This window comes from Aethalodelphis obliquidens, unplaced genomic scaffold, assembly GCF_003676395.1.
Source record: "Aethalodelphis obliquidens isolate GAN/ISIS:26980383/991018 unplaced genomic scaffold, ASM367639v1 scaffold20, whole genome shotgun sequence".
In the NCBI taxonomy this organism is placed as follows: domain Eukaryota; kingdom Metazoa; phylum Chordata; class Mammalia; order Artiodactyla; family Delphinidae; genus Aethalodelphis; species Aethalodelphis obliquidens.
The window spans coordinates 13,903,653-13,923,703 of NW_020837964.1; the positions used below are offsets into that span (position 1 = coordinate 13,903,653).

Genomic DNA, 20,051 nt, shown 5'->3' on the forward strand with positions numbered 1-20,051 from the left:
TGGGAAAGGAACTAGTCAATCAAGACCAGGAAGCACAGAGAGTCCCATACAGGATAAATCCAAGGAGACACACACCAAAACACATATTAATCGAACTATCAAAAATTAAATACAAAGAAAAAATATTAAAAGCAGCAAGGGAAAAACAACAAATAACACAGAAGGGAATCCCCATAAGGTTAACAGGTGATTTGTCAGCAGAAACTCTGCAAGCCAGAAGGGAGTGGCAGGACATATTTAAAGTGATGAAAGGGAAAAACCTACAACCAAGATTACTCTACCCGGCAAGGATCTCATGCAGATTTGACGGAGAAATTAAAACCTTTACAGACAAGCAAAAGCTAAGAGAATTCAGCACCACCAAAAGCTAAGAGAATTCAGCACCACCAAAACAAATGCTAAAGGAACTTCTCTAGGCAGGAAACACAAGAGAAGGAAAACACCTACAATAACAAACCCAAAACAATTAAGAAAATGGTATTAGGAACATACATATTGATAACTACCTTAAATGTAAAAGGATTAAATGCTCCAAGCAAAAGACACAGACTGGCTGAATGGATACAAAAACAAGACCCATATATATGCTGTCTACAAGAGACCCACTTCAGATCTAGGGACACATACAGACTGAAAGTGAGGGGATGGAAAAAGATATTCCATTAAATGGAAATGAAAAGAAAGCTGGAGTAGCAATTCTCATATCAGACAAAATAGACTTTAAAATAAAGGCTATTACAAGAGACAAAGAAGGACACTATAGAATGTTCAAGGGATCAATCCAAGAAGATAGAACATTTCTAAATATTTATGCACCCAACATAGGAGCACCTCAATACATAAGGCAAATGCTAACAACCATAAAAGGGGAAATCAACAGTAACACAATCATAGTAGGGGACTTTAACACCCCACTTTCACCAATGGACAGATCATCCAAATTGAAAATAAATAAGGAAACACAAGTTTTAAATGATACATTAAACAAGACGGACTTAATTGATATTTATAGGACATTCCATCCCAAAACAACAGAATACACTTTCTTCTCAAATGCTCATGAAACATTCTCCAGGATAGATCATATCTTGGGTCACAAATCAAGCCTTGGTAAATCTAAGAAAATTGAAATCATATCAAGTATTATTTCCGACCACAATGCTATGAGACTAGATACCAATTACAGGAAAAAATCTGTAAAAAAATACAAACACATGGAGGCTAAAAAATACAATACTAAATAACCAAGAGACCACTGAAGAAATCAAAGAGGAAATCAAAAAATACCTAGGAAGAAATGACCATGAAAACACGACGACCCAAGACCTATGGGATGCAGCAAAAAGAGTTCTAAGAGGGAAGTTTATAGCATTACAATCCTACCCCAAGAAACAAGCAACATCTCAAATAAACAACCTAACCTTACACCTAAAGCAATTAGAGAAAGAAGAACAAAAAACTCCAAAGTTAGCAGAAGGAAAGAAATCATAAAGATCAGATCAGAAATAAATGAAAAAGAAATGAAGGAAACAATAGCTAAGATCAATAAAACAAAAAGCTGGTTTTTGAGAAGATAAACAAAATTGATAAACCATTAGCCAGACTCATCAAGAAAAAAAGGGAGAAGACTCAAATCATCAGAATTAGAAATGAAAAAGGAGAAGCAACAACTGACACTGCATAAATACAAAGGATCATGAGAGATTACTACAAGCAACTATATGCCAATAAAATGGACCACCTGGAAGAAATGGACAAATTCTTAGATAAGCACAAACTTCTGAGACGGAACCAGGAAGATACAGAAAATATGAACAGACCAATCACAAACACTGAAATTGAGACTGTGATTAAAAATCTTCCAACAAACAAAAGCCCAGGACCAGATGGCTTCACAGGCGAATTCTAGCAAACATTTATAGAAGAGTTAACACCTATCCATCTCAACTTCTTCCACAATACAGCAGGGGGAAGAACACCCCAAACTCATTCTACGAGGCCACCATCACCCTGATAACAAAACCAGATAAAGATGTCACAAAGAAAGAAAACTACAGGCCAATATTACTGATGAACACAGATGCAAGAATCCTCAACAAAATACTAGCAAACGGAATCAAGCAGCATATTAAAAGGATCATACACCATGATCAACTGGGGTTTATCCCAGCATGCAAGGATTCTTCAGTATACGCAAATCAATCAATGTGATACACCATATTAACAAACTGAAGGATAAAAACCGTATGATCGATCATCTTAATAGATGCTGAGAAAGGTTTTGACAAAATTCAACACCCATTTATGATAAAAACCCTCCACAAAGTAGGCATAGAGGGAACTTACCTCAACATAATAAAGGCCATATATGACAAACCCACAGGCAACACTGTTCTCAATGGTGAAAAACTGAAACCATTTCCACTAAGATCAGGAATAAGAAAAGGTTGCCCACTCTCATCACTATTATTCAACATAGTTTTGGAAGTTTTAGCCACAGCAATCATGGAAGAAAAAGAAATAAAAGCAATCCAAATCAGAAAAGAAGAAGTAAAGCTGTCACTGTTTGCAGATGACATGATACTATACATAGAGATTCCTAAAGACACTACTAGAAAACTACTAGAGCTAATCAATGAAATTGGTAAAGTAGCAGGATACAAAACGAATGCACAGAAATCTCTTGCATTCCTATACACTAATGATGAAAAATATGAAAGAGAAACTATGGAAACACTCCCATTTACCACTGCAACAAAAAGAATAAAATACCTAGGAATAAACCTACCTAAGGAGACAAAAGACCTGTATGCAGAAAACTATAAGACACTGATGAAAGAAATTAAAGATGATACAAACAGATGGAGAGATACACCATGTTCTTGGATTGGAAGAATCAACATTATGAAAATGACTCTACTACCCAAAGCCATCTACAGATTCAGTGCAATCCCTATCAAACTACCACTGGCATTTTTCACAGAACTAGAACAAAAAATTTCACAATTTGTATGGAAACACAAAAGACCCCGAATAGCCAAAGCAATCTTCAGAAAGAAAAATGCAGCTGGAGGAATCAGGTTCCCTGACTTCAGACTATACTACAAAGCTACAGTAATCAAGACAGTATGGTACAGGAACAAAAACAGAAATATAGATCAATGGAACAGGATATATAGCCCAGAGATAAACCCACACACATATGGTCACCTTATCTTTGATAAAGGAGGCAAGAATATATGATGGAGAAAAGACAGCCTCTTCAATATGTGGTGCTGGGAAAACTGGACAGCTACATGTAAAAGAATGAAATTAGAACACTCCCTAACACCATACACAAAAATAAGCTCAAAATGGATGAAAGACCTAAATGTAAGGTGAGACACTATAAAACTCTTAGAGGAAAACATCAGCAGAACACTCTATGACATAAATCACAGGAAGATCCTTTTTGACCCACCTCTTAGAGAAATGGAAATAAAAATAAAAATAAACAAATGGGACCTAATGAAACTTAAAAGCTTTTGCATAGCAAAGGAAACCATAAACAAAATGAAAAGACAACCCTCAGAATGGGAGATAATATTTGCAACTGACAAAGTATTAATCTCCAAAATTTACAAGCAGCTCATGAAGCTCAATATCAAAAAAACAAACAACCCAATCCAAAGATGGGCAGAAGACCTAAACAGACATTTCTCCAAAGAAGATATACAGATTGTCAACAAACACATGAAAGGACGCTCAACATCACTAATCATCAGATAAATGCAAATCAAAACTACAATAAGGTATCACCTCACACCAGACAGAAAGGCCATCATCAAAAAACCTACAAACAATAAAGGCTGGAGAGGGTGTGGAGTAAGGGAACCCTCTTGCACTGTTGGTGGGAATGTAAATTGATACGGCCACTATGGAGAACAGTATGGAGGTTCCTTAAAAAACTAAAAATAGAATGTTCAGTAGTAAGACAGAAAAACAAATACTGTATGCTAACACATATATATGGAATCAAAAAAAAAAATGTTCTGAAGAACCTAGGGGCAGGACAGGAATAAAGACACAGATGTAGAGAATGGACTTGAGGACATGGGGAGGGGGAAGCGTAAGCTGGGACGAAGTGAGAGAGTGGCATGGACATATATACACTACCAAATGTAAAACAGATAGCTAGTGGGAACAGCCGCATAGCACAGGGAGATCAGCTCGGTGCTTTGTGACTATCTAGAGGGGTGGGATAGGGAGAGTGGGAGGGAGACGCAAGAGGGAGGAGATATGGGGATATATGTACAGCTGATTCCTTTGTTATGAAGCAGAAACTAACACTCCATTGTAAAGCAATTATACTGTAATAAAGATGTTTAAAAAAATGTAAGTATTACTAACTTCTCAGATTGCTGTGAAAATGACATTTATTAAATTGCATAACTTTTAGAATAGTGCATGACAAAGAGTGCTCATAAAAGACAGTGATTGCTATTTATGTCCCCAGTGCTAAGCAGAATGGGTTTAAGATTTACCTGTGCTTAAGAAGCAACTTATATGCACTGGTGATAACTTGAAGGCAACTCAAAGGTGTTAATGGTAACTCGAAGGACACATGTTCTTCTCTCTGAGCTGGTGCACGGATTGCCTTTTTTCTTGTTTTACCCAGATCTTCTATAAGTTGCCAGTTCCTCTATTTTCGAGAATATGCATTTCATTCTTCTCCCCGACAAACCAGCAACTACTTATGTATACGGAATCCAGCAAATTGTTTGACAATACAGTTCTGACACCTTGTGATTACTAGTAATGCCCTTACCCTTGCAGTTCAACTCCTTGGAGTGGGGAAAATTTATAGTAGAACTTCACCTCTCATTTGTTTTCCTTCAAATTACACTGGGGAATAGCATACTCTTGGGGGTTAGTCTTCATGTATCTGCTAAGCTCAGCAATGACTAACAGCAATAGCTAGTTACTCAAATTTGTTTCAAGTAGGTAATGTAATAAATTGAAAGAGAGATGCAATGAGGCATCAGCATTAAATACGCAGAGAGTGCAAAATATTCCCCTAAGAAGCACCTTACCATGTCCTTCTCTGCCACTGCACAGCTCTCAAAACTGTCCAGTCTGATGCAGCACCTCATTTAACACTTACTTAGCTGGCTGTGGTTTGCTTTACTGTTCAATTATGGGAGGGTGGGAAGTGATGGTCTCAAGAACACTTCTGTTAAAATTTGTAAGAAATTATTATTACATTCAGAGAAACCCTATCCATTTTGTAACAGGGAAGAGCAAAATCTGACTCCATGTTGGATCTGTTTCTTTTATTTAACCTTTGCTTTTCATTGCTTTTGTTATTATAATCATACATAATGGCTTGCCTCAGGGCACCCTGCCCCTCTGCCTGAATGTTAAACTAAAGTGCCTTTGTTCAGCTCACAGGGAGACAATCTGACCCTTCCCACCTGTGAATGGCTGCAGAAAAGAGGAAATTAACACATCCCCTCCCTGATGCTGGCCAAGCCCAACCAGAGATATTTTGCAAAACTAATGGCCTTTTTACTTTACTTCCTCACCTCCTCCCCTTTTCTGCCCTATAAAAGAAACTGGCATCCAGACCCCAATAAGATGTTTTTTGCAGACACTAGTCTGCCATCTTCTCGGTCTATCGGCTTTCTGAATAAAGTCACTATTCCTTGCCTCAACACCTTGTCTCCCAATTTATTGCCTTGTTGTGTAGCCAGCAGAGCGAGCTTGGACTCGATAACAATTCTGCATCAGAACTAAAGGTTCTTTTCCAATGTGGCATCCATAAGACACAGTCTGTAAGGTGTGAGGGAAATTTGCACTGGATAAAGTTCAGGCAGAGTATCAATTTAATAAGAACAATTTAATTTAATAAGAACTCTTATACCTTTTTTTCCCTCCCTAAGTGACCATTTTTTTCAGAATGCAATACAGGACAATGCAACATAGTAGCTGTGCCACTTTTCACTTTATGTTAGTCACGTGAGTGATTACTTCATTTAAGTTATGCTCTTCCGTATATTCCATCTCATCTTATGTATATTCCATGACATTAACATCTCTATTTACCTTTCAAATCATCCCATTTGGGCCATCCTTAAGTCTAATGAATGTGAGGACAAATGACACTGCAGGAAGCTCTCAACATCAATTGGGCACTTACCTCCCATGCTTAGGCTGAGCTGAATTGGTTGTAGACCAGATTTGCCCAAAATGAGAGCCCAGGGGATTGAAAAGCCAGCAAAGAGCTTTCTCTTCCCACACAATGTAGGGCCCTAGTACCCTGGGGCTCACTAACATTTACAGGCTGTGTGACCTTGCCAAGTTACTTAACAAATGTGGCAGAGTCAGGTTGGCCATTCACTGAACCCATATCCTCTTCTTCCTGTGCCTATAGCTAGACTACATTTCCCAGCAAGCCTTGCAGTTACAGACCCTAACAGGATATGAACAAAAGTGATACATGCCACCTCCATTACTACCTCCTATAAAAACCTCTCATGTGGGGCTTCCCTGGTGGTGCAGTGGTTGGGAGTCCGCCTAAATGCGGGGGATGCGGGTTCCTGCCCCAGTCCGGGGGGATCCCGCATGCCGCGGGGCGGCTGGGCCTGTGGGCTACGGCTGCTGGGCCTGTGCGTCCGGAGCCTGTGCTCCACAGCGGGAGAGGCCGCAGCGGTGAGAGGCCCGTGTACCGCAAAAAAAAACAAAACAAAACCTCTCATGTGCATCCCTCCATGCCTTTCTCCTACTGCCAGTGTGATACATGTGAGACTACAATCTTGCAACTCAGATGTTAGGGGTTGGAGCGCCATGAGATAGAATGAGGCTGAGTTCTTGATCCTCTGCGGTAGGAGAGCCATCTGCTGATGACCAAGCTTGTCTGGGACTTTATGTTAGGAACAAAATAGATATATTATTGTATTTATTTGTTATAGTATGTAGGGTTACCTTAACTAGTAAAACTTCTCTAAGCCCCAGCTTCCTCAGCTATAAAATGGGGATAGTCGTTGTGCCTTCTTCATAGGGTTTTTGTGAGGACCAAGTGAACTAATGCATACGTGCTCAACATACATGAAGGGTGAGGATGTTGACTGAATTAACCACTATGTGCCTCATACTTCTCATGTGTAAAAACAGGTACAGTAAAACCCACCACTCATAGTTCTGTAAGAGTTAGATATCACACACCCATACGTAGGCATGCACACATAATAAGGCATGGAACTTGACACCTATTTGTCACTCATTAAATAAATGCTTTTATTGTTACCTCTATAGAAATATAAACACTTACAATTTAGGAATCTTTCTACAATAAACTTTCAATGGTTATAGTTTGATATAGTGTAAACATGTGTCCTGGATATGAATTTAGTGATGAAGTGACACTGAAGTAACTTTGATCCTCACGAACCCATGGGTACATCATGTAAAAAATCATTTTCTATTTAACTGGAAAGACAAAGCAGGGAGATCTCTTCCAGAAATCAGGACGATTGATTTTTAAATCAGAGAAAATTAATTAAAATTTTAAATTAGAGAAACTTCTGAAGTGTGAAAACAGCTACCCTCATTAGGACATTCTGGAAAATGTAAAAGGTTCTCTATCCTCTGATCTGTAGGATTTATGTTGTCAGAGATCAAGCATTAAACAGATGGGGAGACGTATTTATAGTGTCCCCCTTTGCAATTTACAAAATGATGATGATAAAACCAATTAACTTATGACTTTGATGCTTTTTATAAAGCTAGAGAGGCTGAAAAGGATGGAAAAAGTCGCTTCCCTCAACAAGGCTGGGAGGGAGGAGGAGGAGTTCGATTGTTTGGGGTCTGAATAGGTATGAGTAATGGAAAAAACGTGATGTCACAAATTTTCTATCAATAAAAACACACACATAAAACAAAAAAAGCCAAGTACTTTTGAGTCTCAATGCACAATTCTAGTGCTTACCTCATAACAATGTACAGATCCAACAAAAACTTTTCCAATATCCAGCAACTCAAAGTTGAAGCGGATCTTTGGTCCCATTCCTTCCCCTTTGATTCGCAGGGGCAGACGGATCTCTCGGCCTGTAAAAACAATTCAGACTTTATTACCCTCAGTGATGCTTTATTACCCCAGATTACCCACAACCTCTTATTAATGTAAGCAGTCAAGATTATTGCAACAACTCCCTACAATGGACTGAGGGAGTGTAATTTAACCAATGCTGAAGATTTAGCTTATCTTTAAGAAACAAGAATACTGGTTAGTTTCTTAACTTTAGGGAAAAGCTTATATTGCAATCTAGGCTGACATTTTAGCAGAAAAAAACAATTCAAAAAATTTAACCCAATCTTAACTGTATCCTTAAGTTTTTTATAAAGGAAAATAATTTCTCTAAATCAGAGAAGAATGACATAAGATGAGCGCTGCCACAGGGCTCCAAGAGACCTTGTTCACACTGATCTTCCCTAGATTTAGGAAAAGTCAGGGCATTAAGGGATCTGAGTCTAGGAGTCTTACCTGACCCTCACTTTGCAGCTTCTTTCATACAGAGGAAATGGAATCTACTAAACAGTATCCTTTACTACACAGCCACAACGCACCCAGGGTCAATACAGAGCACAAGCCTTTAAAGTACTGACTGCTTTTGTCTCCCTTTTAAAATGGGGTATGTATCTGCATCTGATAATATGTGATCATTATAAAAATATTAAAAGGAAAGTAGAAATTTTATCATAATTCCACCACCCAAAGATAACTACTGTTAGCATTTTGGTGCCAATCCTTCCACATTTAATCATATTTAAGAACTGTTAATGTAAATGAGAGCATCTGCTATAAATTATATTTAGCCTGCTTTTTTTCACTTAACAATACATCTGGAACATTTTTACGTATCATCACCTAAAGATGTAGTAAATATTTTTAACCAGTCCTTCTTATTGGATATTTAAGTGGCTTCCAAATTTTCATTACAACAAATTACAATGTAATTAATATCCTTTAGTACATTTATGATCAATTTTCCTATGTTTTCTTTAAGCACTTTGAAGATACCATTCTATTGTTTCTTGTCTTCCACCATTTCTGTTGAGAGCTTAGTTTATAGTCTTATTGCTCATTTGAGATAATACATCTTTTCCTCTGACTGCATTAAGATTTTCCTTTTGTCTTTGTTTTTCAGCAGTTTTACTATAATGTTCCCAAGTGTGGTTTGCATTTATCCTTCTTAGGGTTTATTGAACTTTTTGAATCTGTGGATGAATGTATTTCATCAAATTTGGAAATTTTTTTAGTCATTATCTCTTCAAATATTGCTTATGCTCAATTTTCCCTTTATATATATATATATATATATATATAGTGTATATATATATATATACACACACACGTATATGAGCTTTTTACCACATTCCACTCAGTTCTTATGTTCTTTCCTGCATTTTGTCCCTATATGCTTTAGTGTGCCTATTTTCTTTGATTAATCTTATTTCCAGTTTACAAATTCTACCTCTAGGCATACCTAACAGGCTATTAAATTCATCTACTGAGTTCTTAATTTGTCATCATAACTTTTCCATGCTAGACTTCCTATTGGATTTTTTTGTAGTTTCCAGGTCTCTGCTCAATATTATCTTTAGTAAGAACATTTAAAAAAATCTGTGTCTGGAAATTCTATCACCTGGCTCTCTATGGGTTTGCTCCTATTGTTTATCTTGGTGTTCTATCAGACTGTGCTACCTCCTCATATACTTGGTTATTTCTGATTGAGTGGTGATCAGTGTATATAAAAAACTGTAGATTTAATTTGAAACACTAAGATGTTATCTTCTTCCAGGTTCTGGCTGGTGACTAGGGGATATTAGTGATCCCAGATAACCTAATCTAACCATTGAAGATTCTGTGATGGAATTAAGCCCTGCAGCAAATCACTGGAGTGACTATTTTCTCAATTTTCCCAAGAAGGGTGTGTAGCTAGTACTATCCTACATATAGAAGAGAAGTTAATTCCGCATATATAAGAGATACCTTAGAACATTAGGGATTAAATACTCTTGGAACCCCAGTGGAGAACAGTCTTAATCAAATCTATGCTTGAAAAATGATCCAAAGCTGAGCTCTAGTTCTTATAAGGACTTACTTCTAGTCTTATTTCTAGTCCCCACTTTACTGGGTCCCACCCTCAAGCATGGGGGATTTCTAGGGCCCTTTCTCCTTGGGCATCCCATGAACTTCTATGTTTTCTTCCTTAACTCTGCTTAATTTTTCAGTCTCTGCAGTATCTCCCAAAAAGTCAGTGTCACTAAGGATAAAGAAGCCCCCCAAATCTGATTGTTTTGGTTTCTTTCTTCTCCTGGATCTTGGCCCCCAAATCCTTCACTGTCCTGGAAGCTCTCTTTTGCTTTCTAACAAGTTTAAAAAATATATTTTGTCTCGTTCTTTTATTCTTTTAGTTGCTCTGTGTGTGTGTGTGTGTGTGTGTGTGTGTGTGTGTGTGTATGAGAGAGAGAGAGAGAGAGAGAGAGAGAGAGAAAGGGAGTTAAATTACCCAGCCCACCACTATAGGAAGTAGAATGCCAGAACAAAAGGATACACATTTGACAGTTTGACAGCTATGGCCATATTGCCTTCTAGAATGGTTGTACTAATTTACACAAAAACATCAACAGTTTTAATGGTTTCTGTCTTTCCATGTTCTCCCTCAAAAATCAATACTCAAAAATATTTGATAATTTAATAGGTTTTCCTTAAATTTGCACCACTAAAATTTCAAGTTATTTAGGGAAAAATTATGTATTTGCTCTGTGTGTAACATTTTGAACATTCAAAATTATTTTGATGCTCTGTTAGATGTAATTTTCAGTATTAGAGCAAATACACTTTGAACAACCAAGTGATATTATTGGTTGTTATTAATAATATTAATTTATTATCATCATAATAATGCCTTGTGACATTTTATGTTCCACTGTCTTCTATTGCTATTCAGCGTCTGTATCTTTAATGCTTCCTCTCCATGACTGTCCTTTTAAAGACAAGAATACTTGTCTCTGGGCCCCCTCTAGTGCTTGGCAACACAGTGGTCATTAGGCAAGTATTGCTTTGATTACAAGAAACAAGAGCAATCTTAGCAATATCTGGAAACAGCTCATTTATTCAAAGGGTTCTCCCAATCCATGTGATCCCTGGGAAAGAAGTTCCTCTAAAGATCAGTGTTGGTTTGACAACACTCTAGAGCATCAGTAAAATTCTCAGAGAGCCCAAACCTTATCACCCTACTCCATTATTTTAGAGTTTTAATCTTCAAACCTGTTTTGAAGGCAATGATTTGTACTCCTTGGTCAAGAGAAAAGTATTCTGACAGAGATCCAACTTTCAGAACGGCAAAGGAAGAGAACTGCAAATACATTGTGGAATAAACTGCAAGACTATTTATAACTGTCAGGCTTAAAGCTTTCCCAATCTGTTATCTTGACTGCCTTCCTTAATAAAAAAAGAAAAAAAAAGAGAAAAGGAGATGTGTTGTACAAAAGCAGTGAGCCAATGTTTCTTTGGGAATTATTAATTACTTCAAAGGAGACTTTCTTATTTGTAGCTAGCCATTTCCCTAACCCAGGACAGAATAGGAGTAAAGTAATACCCAGGCTTGTGTTTGTAAGAGTTAGTCTAAATTTTAGTGTTACATTACAAATGCTATGTTTCCACAAGATTTTTGAAGCAGGGATTTTGGCAAAAGGCAGCAAGATGGACAAGCTTGAAAGAACTAGTAAGCTCTAAGGTCAGATTCCTTATTAGAAGAGCAAAATATTAAAATGTTTTTAAAATAGGGAAGCTTCTCATCTATGATTACAGTGTCCTGGTTTCACACATGAGAAGCAGGGAGATGTACTATAGAACCCCTTTCACAGCCCTAAAATCTGTGAATGCAATAGATCATATTGCATTAAATACCAGAAAATGTAACCATGGGCTTTCAAAAACTTGCCATCTAAGATATATATATTAGACGTTCAATATGATACTTGAGCTCCATTCCTGTGCAGTAAGACAAGAAAAAGGGGGGGGATGTATAAATAGGAAGAACAAATGGTCATAATTCACAGATTTTATGACTACCTACCTGAAAAATCCTAAAGAACCTATAAATACTTTTTAAAATTAATAAGATAAAGAATGATGGTTACCAAATCAAATACAAAAGTCAACTGCATTTCTATATACAGCAAGAGTCAAAAAATTAATTTTCAAGATATTAATTTTACAATAGCAACAAAAATATAAAGTACCTAGAAATAAATCTAACAAAATATACTTAAGACTTTCAAGGAACAAACTGTAAAACTTTACTGAAAGATATTAGGAAAGATCTAAATAAATGGAGAACTAGGTTATGTTCTTGAAATGGGAGACTCAATATTATAAAATTGTCAATTTTCCTCAAACTGATCTATATAATTTTAATGCTCTACTAAACAAAATGCCAGCAGGTAAAATTTGGAGGAATTTGATGGTTCATTATAAAATTTAAGTGTAAAATCAAAGGGCCAGTAACAACCAAGACATTACTAAAGAAAAATAAATTGAGGGGACTTGCCCTTTCGTATATTAAAGTCTGTTGTGAATCTATTGTAATTATGATAGTGTGGTCTTGGGGCAGAAAGTGCAAAATGACTAAGGAAACAGAATACAGAACTCAGAATAAATGCACACATATGCAGATTTGACTTATGACAGAGCAGGTGTTGAAAATCAGTACAGAAAGGTGGACCACACAGTATAAAGAGCTAAAACAACTGGGCACCCACATAGGATCTGTGGTAGGCTGAATAATGGCCCCCAAAGATATCCACGTCCTAATTCCTGTAACCTATAAGTATTATTTCATATGGCAAAAAAGGTGAATATTATATGACAAAAGATGTGATTAAGTTAAGAATTTTTAGTTGGGGATATTATGCTGGATTATCTTGACTACCATAGCTTAGAAGTTGTCTTGAAATCAGGTCATAGTAGTCTTCCAATTTTGTTCTTCTATTCCAAAGTTGTTTGGATTATTCTAAATTCTTTGCATTTCCATATGAATTTTAGAATGAGCTTGTCAATTTCTACCAAGAAAAAGCTGTTTGGATTTTTATTGGAATTGCATTGAATCTAAAGATGAATTTTGGGGGGAAATGACATCTTAATATTTAATTTACCCACCTATTAACAAGGTACAGTTCTCCATTTATTTAGGTTTTTAATTTCTCTCAGCAATGTGTTTTTTTTTTTCTTTTTTTTTTTTTCAGTACACGGGCCTCTCACTGTTGTGGCCTCTCCCGTTGCGGAGCACAGGCTCCGGACGTGCAGGCTCAGCGGCCATGGCTCATGGGCCCAGCCGCTCCGTGGCATGTGGGAGCTTCCCGGACTGGGGCACAAACCCATGTCCCCTGCATCGGCAGGCAGACTCTCAACCACTGTGCCACCAGGGAAGCCCTCTCAGCAATGTTTTATAGTTTTCAGTGTACAGGTCTTCCACAACTTTTGTCAAATTTATCTTTAAGTAGTTCACATTTCTTAATGCTATTGTATTATAAGTAATATTGCTTTTTAAAAATTCAATTTCCATTGTTCATTGTCTAGAAACATAATTGATTTCTCTCTATATAAATCTTGTATCTTGCAACCTTGTTACACACTTAATTTTCAGTCCTTGTCAAAATATTCTTTAGCACTATCTCCACAGATTTTAATTCAAAAAACATAGGTGAAACCCAAGAACCTACATTTTTAATGAGCAGCCAGAGTGACTCTATGCAGATTCTCTAAGGAAATTACCTCAAGAAAGATATGAACATTGTTAACTATATTAACTTCTGACAACAGGGCAGGGTAAGCTGACTCAGCACATCCTTCCACTTCAAATACAAAAAAATTTATTAAAAGTATGACAAACATATAGTTTTAATACTTATCCAAGCCCAAAAGAAAGAAAGGAAAACACCAGGTGCTAGAAATAAAAAGGGAACTCAGAGATTTTTAAAGTACATACAGCCTTATGGTCTAATGGCTTCAGTTTAAACACCCTCATAGAAATAGGGCATATGGCTTTGTTCCTATCTGGGAATGAGGAACTGAACTTCGATCCCTGCATAAATTTAGGACCTTGGAAAGGATGCCTCTTTCCAAAAAGGAAACTAGAAAAATTCTACCTATTGGTCTAAGGGAGCAGTGACAAAGCTTGTCCTCTACCTTGCAATCTGAATAGGGGGAAAAGGCCCCTATGAGAAATCCAAGTCCCATGTATAGGTATGGGATCCAAATTAATATTATATTATATTATAGGTGAAAGAATCAGAAGCTGTGAAAATAAAAGTTGTAAAGTCTTGAAGAAATAAAAAATTGTTCTGAAGGAACACCTCCATGATCCAGTACCCATACTGTCTTAGTCTGTTTGGGTTGCTGTAATAAAATACCACAGACTGGGTGGCTTAAACAACAAACATTTATTTCTCACAGTTCTGGAGGCCGGGAAGTCCAAGATCAAGGTGCTGGCAGATCCAATGTCTGGTGAGAGCCCTCTTCCTGCTTCACAGATGCTGTCTTCTCACTCACATGGAAGAATGGGCAATGGAGCTTTCTGGGGTCTCTTTTATAAAGGGCACTAACCACATTCATGGAGGCTCTGCCCTCTACCTAATCACCTCCAAAGTTCCCACCTCCAAATACCATCACATTGAGTATTATGTTTCAAAATATGAATTTTGGGGCAAGGGGGCAGGGCCACAAGCATTCATTCCACAGCACATGCTAAAGATGAGCTAACAACACAAACATTTCAAGACATCTGAAGAATCAACATGAGGAAAAATCAGTGGTTACCGAAAACATGCAAATTAGTACCCCAAGAGCTTGAGATAATAGAATAGTCTTAAATAAACTCTAACATAGCATTCTCAAAATCTTTAAAGAGGTAAATGAAGAAAGAGAAACCATTTGAAGGAGACAAAAATGAAACTATTAAAACCAAACAGAATTTCTAAAACTGAAAAATCAAGTTGATGAAATAAAAACTGAATAGATAAATATACCAGAGTAGAAATAGCTGAAGAATTAGTCAACTAGAAGAAAGATCTTGGGAAAAAAACCCAGAATGTATCATACAGAGATGAAGAAATCAAAAATATATTAGGAGAAGTTAAAAGACTCTGCAATTCCATGGGAAAGACATATATCTAAAAGAATTTACAGAAGGAAAAAATTGAGATAATGAGATGAAAATAACACTGAAGAGATAATTGCTGAGAATTTTCCAGAATTGATTAAAGGTTCTTAAATTAAAGAAGCATATCAAGTAGGATAAAGGCAACTCCATCTCAGTGAAACTGCAGAACATCAAAGCATAAAGTAATTCTTAATATCAGTCTGACAGAAAGACAGATAACCTAAAGAAATTAAAATTAGACTGCAGTAGATTTCTCATCTCAACAATTCAGTCCATTGTTCACGCTATGAGGAAGCAAGCAGCCACATGGAGAGGCCACTGATAGGTTCCAGCAAACAGAACCTGCTGAGGTCCCTGCCAACAGCCAGGATCAAATGCCAGATATATAGATGGATGAGCTAAAAAATGAAATCAGCTTCTACCTTCAAGCGTGTCCAGCTGTCTTCATGTGGAGCAAAGAGAGCTGTCCTTGCTGAATCCTGAATCACAGATCTGTGCAAAATAAGTGATTGCTCGTTGTTTGAAGCCACTAAATTTAGGATGGCTTGTTATGCATCAAAAGATAAATAGAACAAAGTGACTTAAGCAAATTAGGGTTTTTATTTTGCTCACATAGGACACTGGGAAATAAGGATTTGGGGGAGGGTAGGATTTAGGGGATTAGGACATGCTGCTGCTGCTGCTGATGATGGTTGAAAAGAAAAATAAATATTGATTTGATGGCTACTTTCTCTTCATGTTCATAAACCCTACATACAACTGTATTTACTATAGGTTGTAATGTTTTAATATATGGTGGAGCTAGTCCTCCCACAGTATTCTTGTTGAATTTTCTAGGCAACGCTACTTTCATTTATTTCTTCCATAAGAATTTTAGAATCCACCCAATTAAAAAAAACAACCTTACTGATATTACCATTGGGATCACATTGCATTTACAGGGAGAATTGACCTATTTATAATGTTGATTTTCCTGACCAAAAACATGGGCGTTTCTATTTGTTCAAGTTTTCCTAAATTTGGGTATGTATAAAAGACATTGGTATATTATTCCCTGTATTTTTCTTTATGTTTGAAATATTTGATAACTGAAAATGCAATTTAAAGTAAATATAATCTAAAGTAGTTGATCCAGAAAATAATTTCTCATTCATAGGACTAAGATACTTTATATTATTATCAGGTTGCAATCTGATGAGTTTTGAGAAAGACAGCTTATAAATATGTAGAGTATTACTCACTTATTACTCTGAAAATCCAAAAATGTTTTTAATGATTGGGGTGATTTAGCTTTTCCTTTCCTAAATCTCCATTCTTTAGTTTAATTAGGATTAAACTCAAAAGCCTCAAATTGTGCTAAAAACTCAGATGTTTCTCTTATGATGCACAGAATGAAAATGGACAATAAGGATCATATTAATTGGGTCTTTAAAGGAAGCGGGTATGTCTGGAGTCATTTCCAACATGCTGCTTTTCTGCATTTGACTCTGAAGCACCCATTAACGAGGTTATCTAGCAATATATTTCACAATTGAAATCAGAAAGTATTACTTCCTTTGAAGTTCCCATATGGTGATCCAAACCAAATATGTGTAGTTTCCCTTTGAGTTTCATTTTTTTTTAAAGGCAATCTTCATGATTAAATCAGGTATTTACACGTTCCATTGTTAAGTCAAGATACATGAAAGATCAGTTTTGAGACCTAGATCAAACTATCAGCAAGTCTTTATAAATATCTAACATACAGGTTTAACTACTTCTAAGGAAATATGAAAATTTTAGATGAAGAAAAAAATTCAGTTTCAGATTAACTGAAAAGATTTTAATGATGTTGTATTTGCCATATTCATGTCTGAGCAGATCACTCCCCTGCTTAGAGCCCTTCAGTGATTCCTTACTCACTCTGGGTGAAGTCTGAGGTTCTTAGTCGGGCAGACAAGGGCAGCCCTCCAAGAACTGGTTCCCACCTACTACACCAGCCTCCAGCTTCATTTCCTGCCCCCGCCTGTCCCCTCCCAAGTTTCTCTGTCTCTCTCTGTTTCACACCCCAGGAACTTGCAGTTATTTGTCATTTCATGCTCATGGTATATTTTTACATAGTGTTTCTCTATGTGTTTTCACAAGTGTTTCCCTGCTTCTTGTGCCCAGCCCCTCCTTTTTTTCACTTGACTAACATATATTTCAAGACTAAGCTGTGTGTCCTGTATTCTTTTCAACTATTATCATTCATTCACTGTATGGCATTACGTAACTGTTGATTTATGTGTCAGTTTCCCCCCACTCAATTCTATGCCTTTCTGAGGGCAATTCTATGCCTTTCTGTGCATCTCTGTACTCATGGTGCCTAGATATAAAAGCTTTCAAAAGAAGAAAAGGTTGTAGTTGGAGATGTGAGTTAAATTTCATGCATCCCGAGCGGCCTCCCCAAAACCAATGACACTGGCCTTCCCTGTTACTTCCTGTCTCTGAACATACATTCACACAATGGAACACTATACAACAATGAAAATGAAATGCAACTAGAGCTACAAGCAACAACGTGGATGAGACATGCAGATTGATTCCAATTATGTACATTCCAAAGGCAGGCAGTACTAAATTGTAATGTTTAGTTATACACACATGGGAGTATAAGCTATAAATGAAAGCAAGGAAATAATGATCATGAAGGATAGAATGGTGATTATCTCAGGGAGAGGTTGGGGTGAAGGGAGTGTGATTGGGAAGGAATACACAGGGGGGCTTATTGAGGCTGGAATTATTCTATTATTGATCTTGGTGGCAATTACATAATGTCTGCCTATAATTATTTGTTATACTGTACATGTGTGTGTATTAGTTCCCCATTGCTGCTAGAACAACTTACCACAAACGTAGTGGCTTAACATACAAACTTACTATCTTAAAAGTTCTAGAGGTCCAAATCCAAAATGGGTCTCACTGGGCTAAAATCAAGGTGTTGGCAGGGCTGCGTTCCTTTCTGGATGGTCTAGGAGAAAATCCATTTTCTTGCCTTTTCCTTTCCTAGAGGCTGCTTGAATTCTTTGGCCCTCTAGCTTCAAAGCCAGAAATGGCTGGTAGAGTCTTTCTCATAGGGCATCATTCCGACACTGAGACTGATCCTTCTGCCTCCCTCTTGAACATTTAAGGACCCTTGTGATTATTATTGAGGCACCCAGGACATTGTCCTTATCTTAAGGTAAGCTCATTAGTAACCTAAATTCCATTTTCTGCCCTAATTCCCCTTTGCCATGCAAGGTAACATATACACAGTAACATATCCACAGATGCTGGGGACATGGACATCTTGGGGAGGCCATTACTCTGCCTACCACAGCACACGTTATGTACATTTCTGAATCTGTGTTCTATTTCTCAGTGACAAAAGGTGAGAAGTCAAATTGTGGTATGTAAATACAAAGAATTCCTATACAACCATGAAAAAGAATGGCCCCTTTTTATTTAGCGTTATGGAATAATCTCTAAGAAATATTTAAAAAGCAGTGTTAGAACTACTGTGTAAAGTATGCTGTCATTTATGTAAAATGGAATGAGGAAAAGCATATCTATATGTATTTGCTTTTATATGCTCAAAGCATATAGGAAAACAAAAGCAAAGCAAAACAAAATGAGGGAAGGAGCTTTTCTATTTGCCTAAGAAGTATTTCTTAGTGGCCTAAAACCAGGAGGTTTTACCAACCTTTGAAGATAATAGTAAGGAATCAGCACCAGCCCTTGAAAAGACACAGAATTGCACAGAATTTACAGGGAAGACAATATGGAATTACTATGTAAACAAAACCCTTCCCTGGCAATCCTATCTTTTAATAAACCACTAACAAAATAAAGAAGAATGTCATGGAGATGGAAAATTACACCGTTCAGTTTACCCAGGATGTGAATTCTGTGGCAGAATTCAGAATTGCAAAGGAAACAATAGATAAATGCAATTAGTTATGTAATGTTTGGGAACCTCCTGGAGAGCAGCCAGCCCCCTGGAATATGGCCAAGCACAACATCCCAGGGAAGCCATTGTTGGGAGGGAGGTCCCAGCACCTGTGATGTGGGGGCCACTGGACCATTTCCAGCCTATGTCTGAACACTGATATACCAACATTTCCTCCAGATCCATTAAGAAGTCCAGGGAAGGGGCTTCCCTGGTGGCGCAGTGGTTAAGAATCTGCCTGCCAGTGCAGGGGACACAGGTTTGAGCCCTGGTCCAGGAAAATCCCACATGCCATGGAGCAACTAAGCCCATGCACCACAACTACTGAGCCTGCGCTCTAGAGCCTGCGAGCCACAACTACTGAGCCCATGTACCACAACTACTGAAGCCTGTGCACCTAGAGCCCGTGCTCTGCAACAAGAGAAGCCACCACAATGAGAAGCCTGCGCACAGCAACGAAGAGTAGCCCCCGCTCACCTCAACTACAGAAAGTTCACACACAGCAACGAAGACCCAACATAGCCAAAAATAAATATAAATAAAATAAATAAATTTATTTAAAAAAAAAAAAAGAAGTCCGGGCTAGATGATGCTGGTCTGAAGTGTGAAAACAGATCTGTCAATCCAGAAACTCCTAGTCCATTCTTCATTCATTCTAGGGCCATCTTGAGAATCTAGCATCCATGGGCAAGGGAGAGAGCAGATCAAACTAGGATTCATTCACTCATTCCTTAATTTTTTTCATTTATTTGCTCATTCATTTAATGAGTATTTACTGAATGGCTTTATCTTCCTAGTGCTAACAGCTTAAGACATAGAGTATGATTTCAACATATAAATTTTTAAAACAGGTAAAACTACACTATTTTGCTTAGGGATGAATACATAGGTGGTAAAAT

At 37.3% G+C, this 20,051-nt stretch overlaps 1 protein-coding gene across 1 annotated transcript in view; it reads right to left on the reverse strand.

The window, feature by feature from the left end:
* The window catches only part of HYDIN (HYDIN axonemal central pair apparatus protein), a 433,475-nt gene that overhangs the window by 238,889 nt on the left and 174,535 nt on the right, over positions 1-20,051 (reverse strand). The window contains exon 12 of the mRNA XM_027119341.1: positions 7,967-8,085. Within this exon, the coding sequence (XP_026975142.1) occupies positions 7,967-8,085 (119 nt within the window). The remainder of the gene's footprint in view (positions 1-7,966; positions 8,086-20,051) is intronic.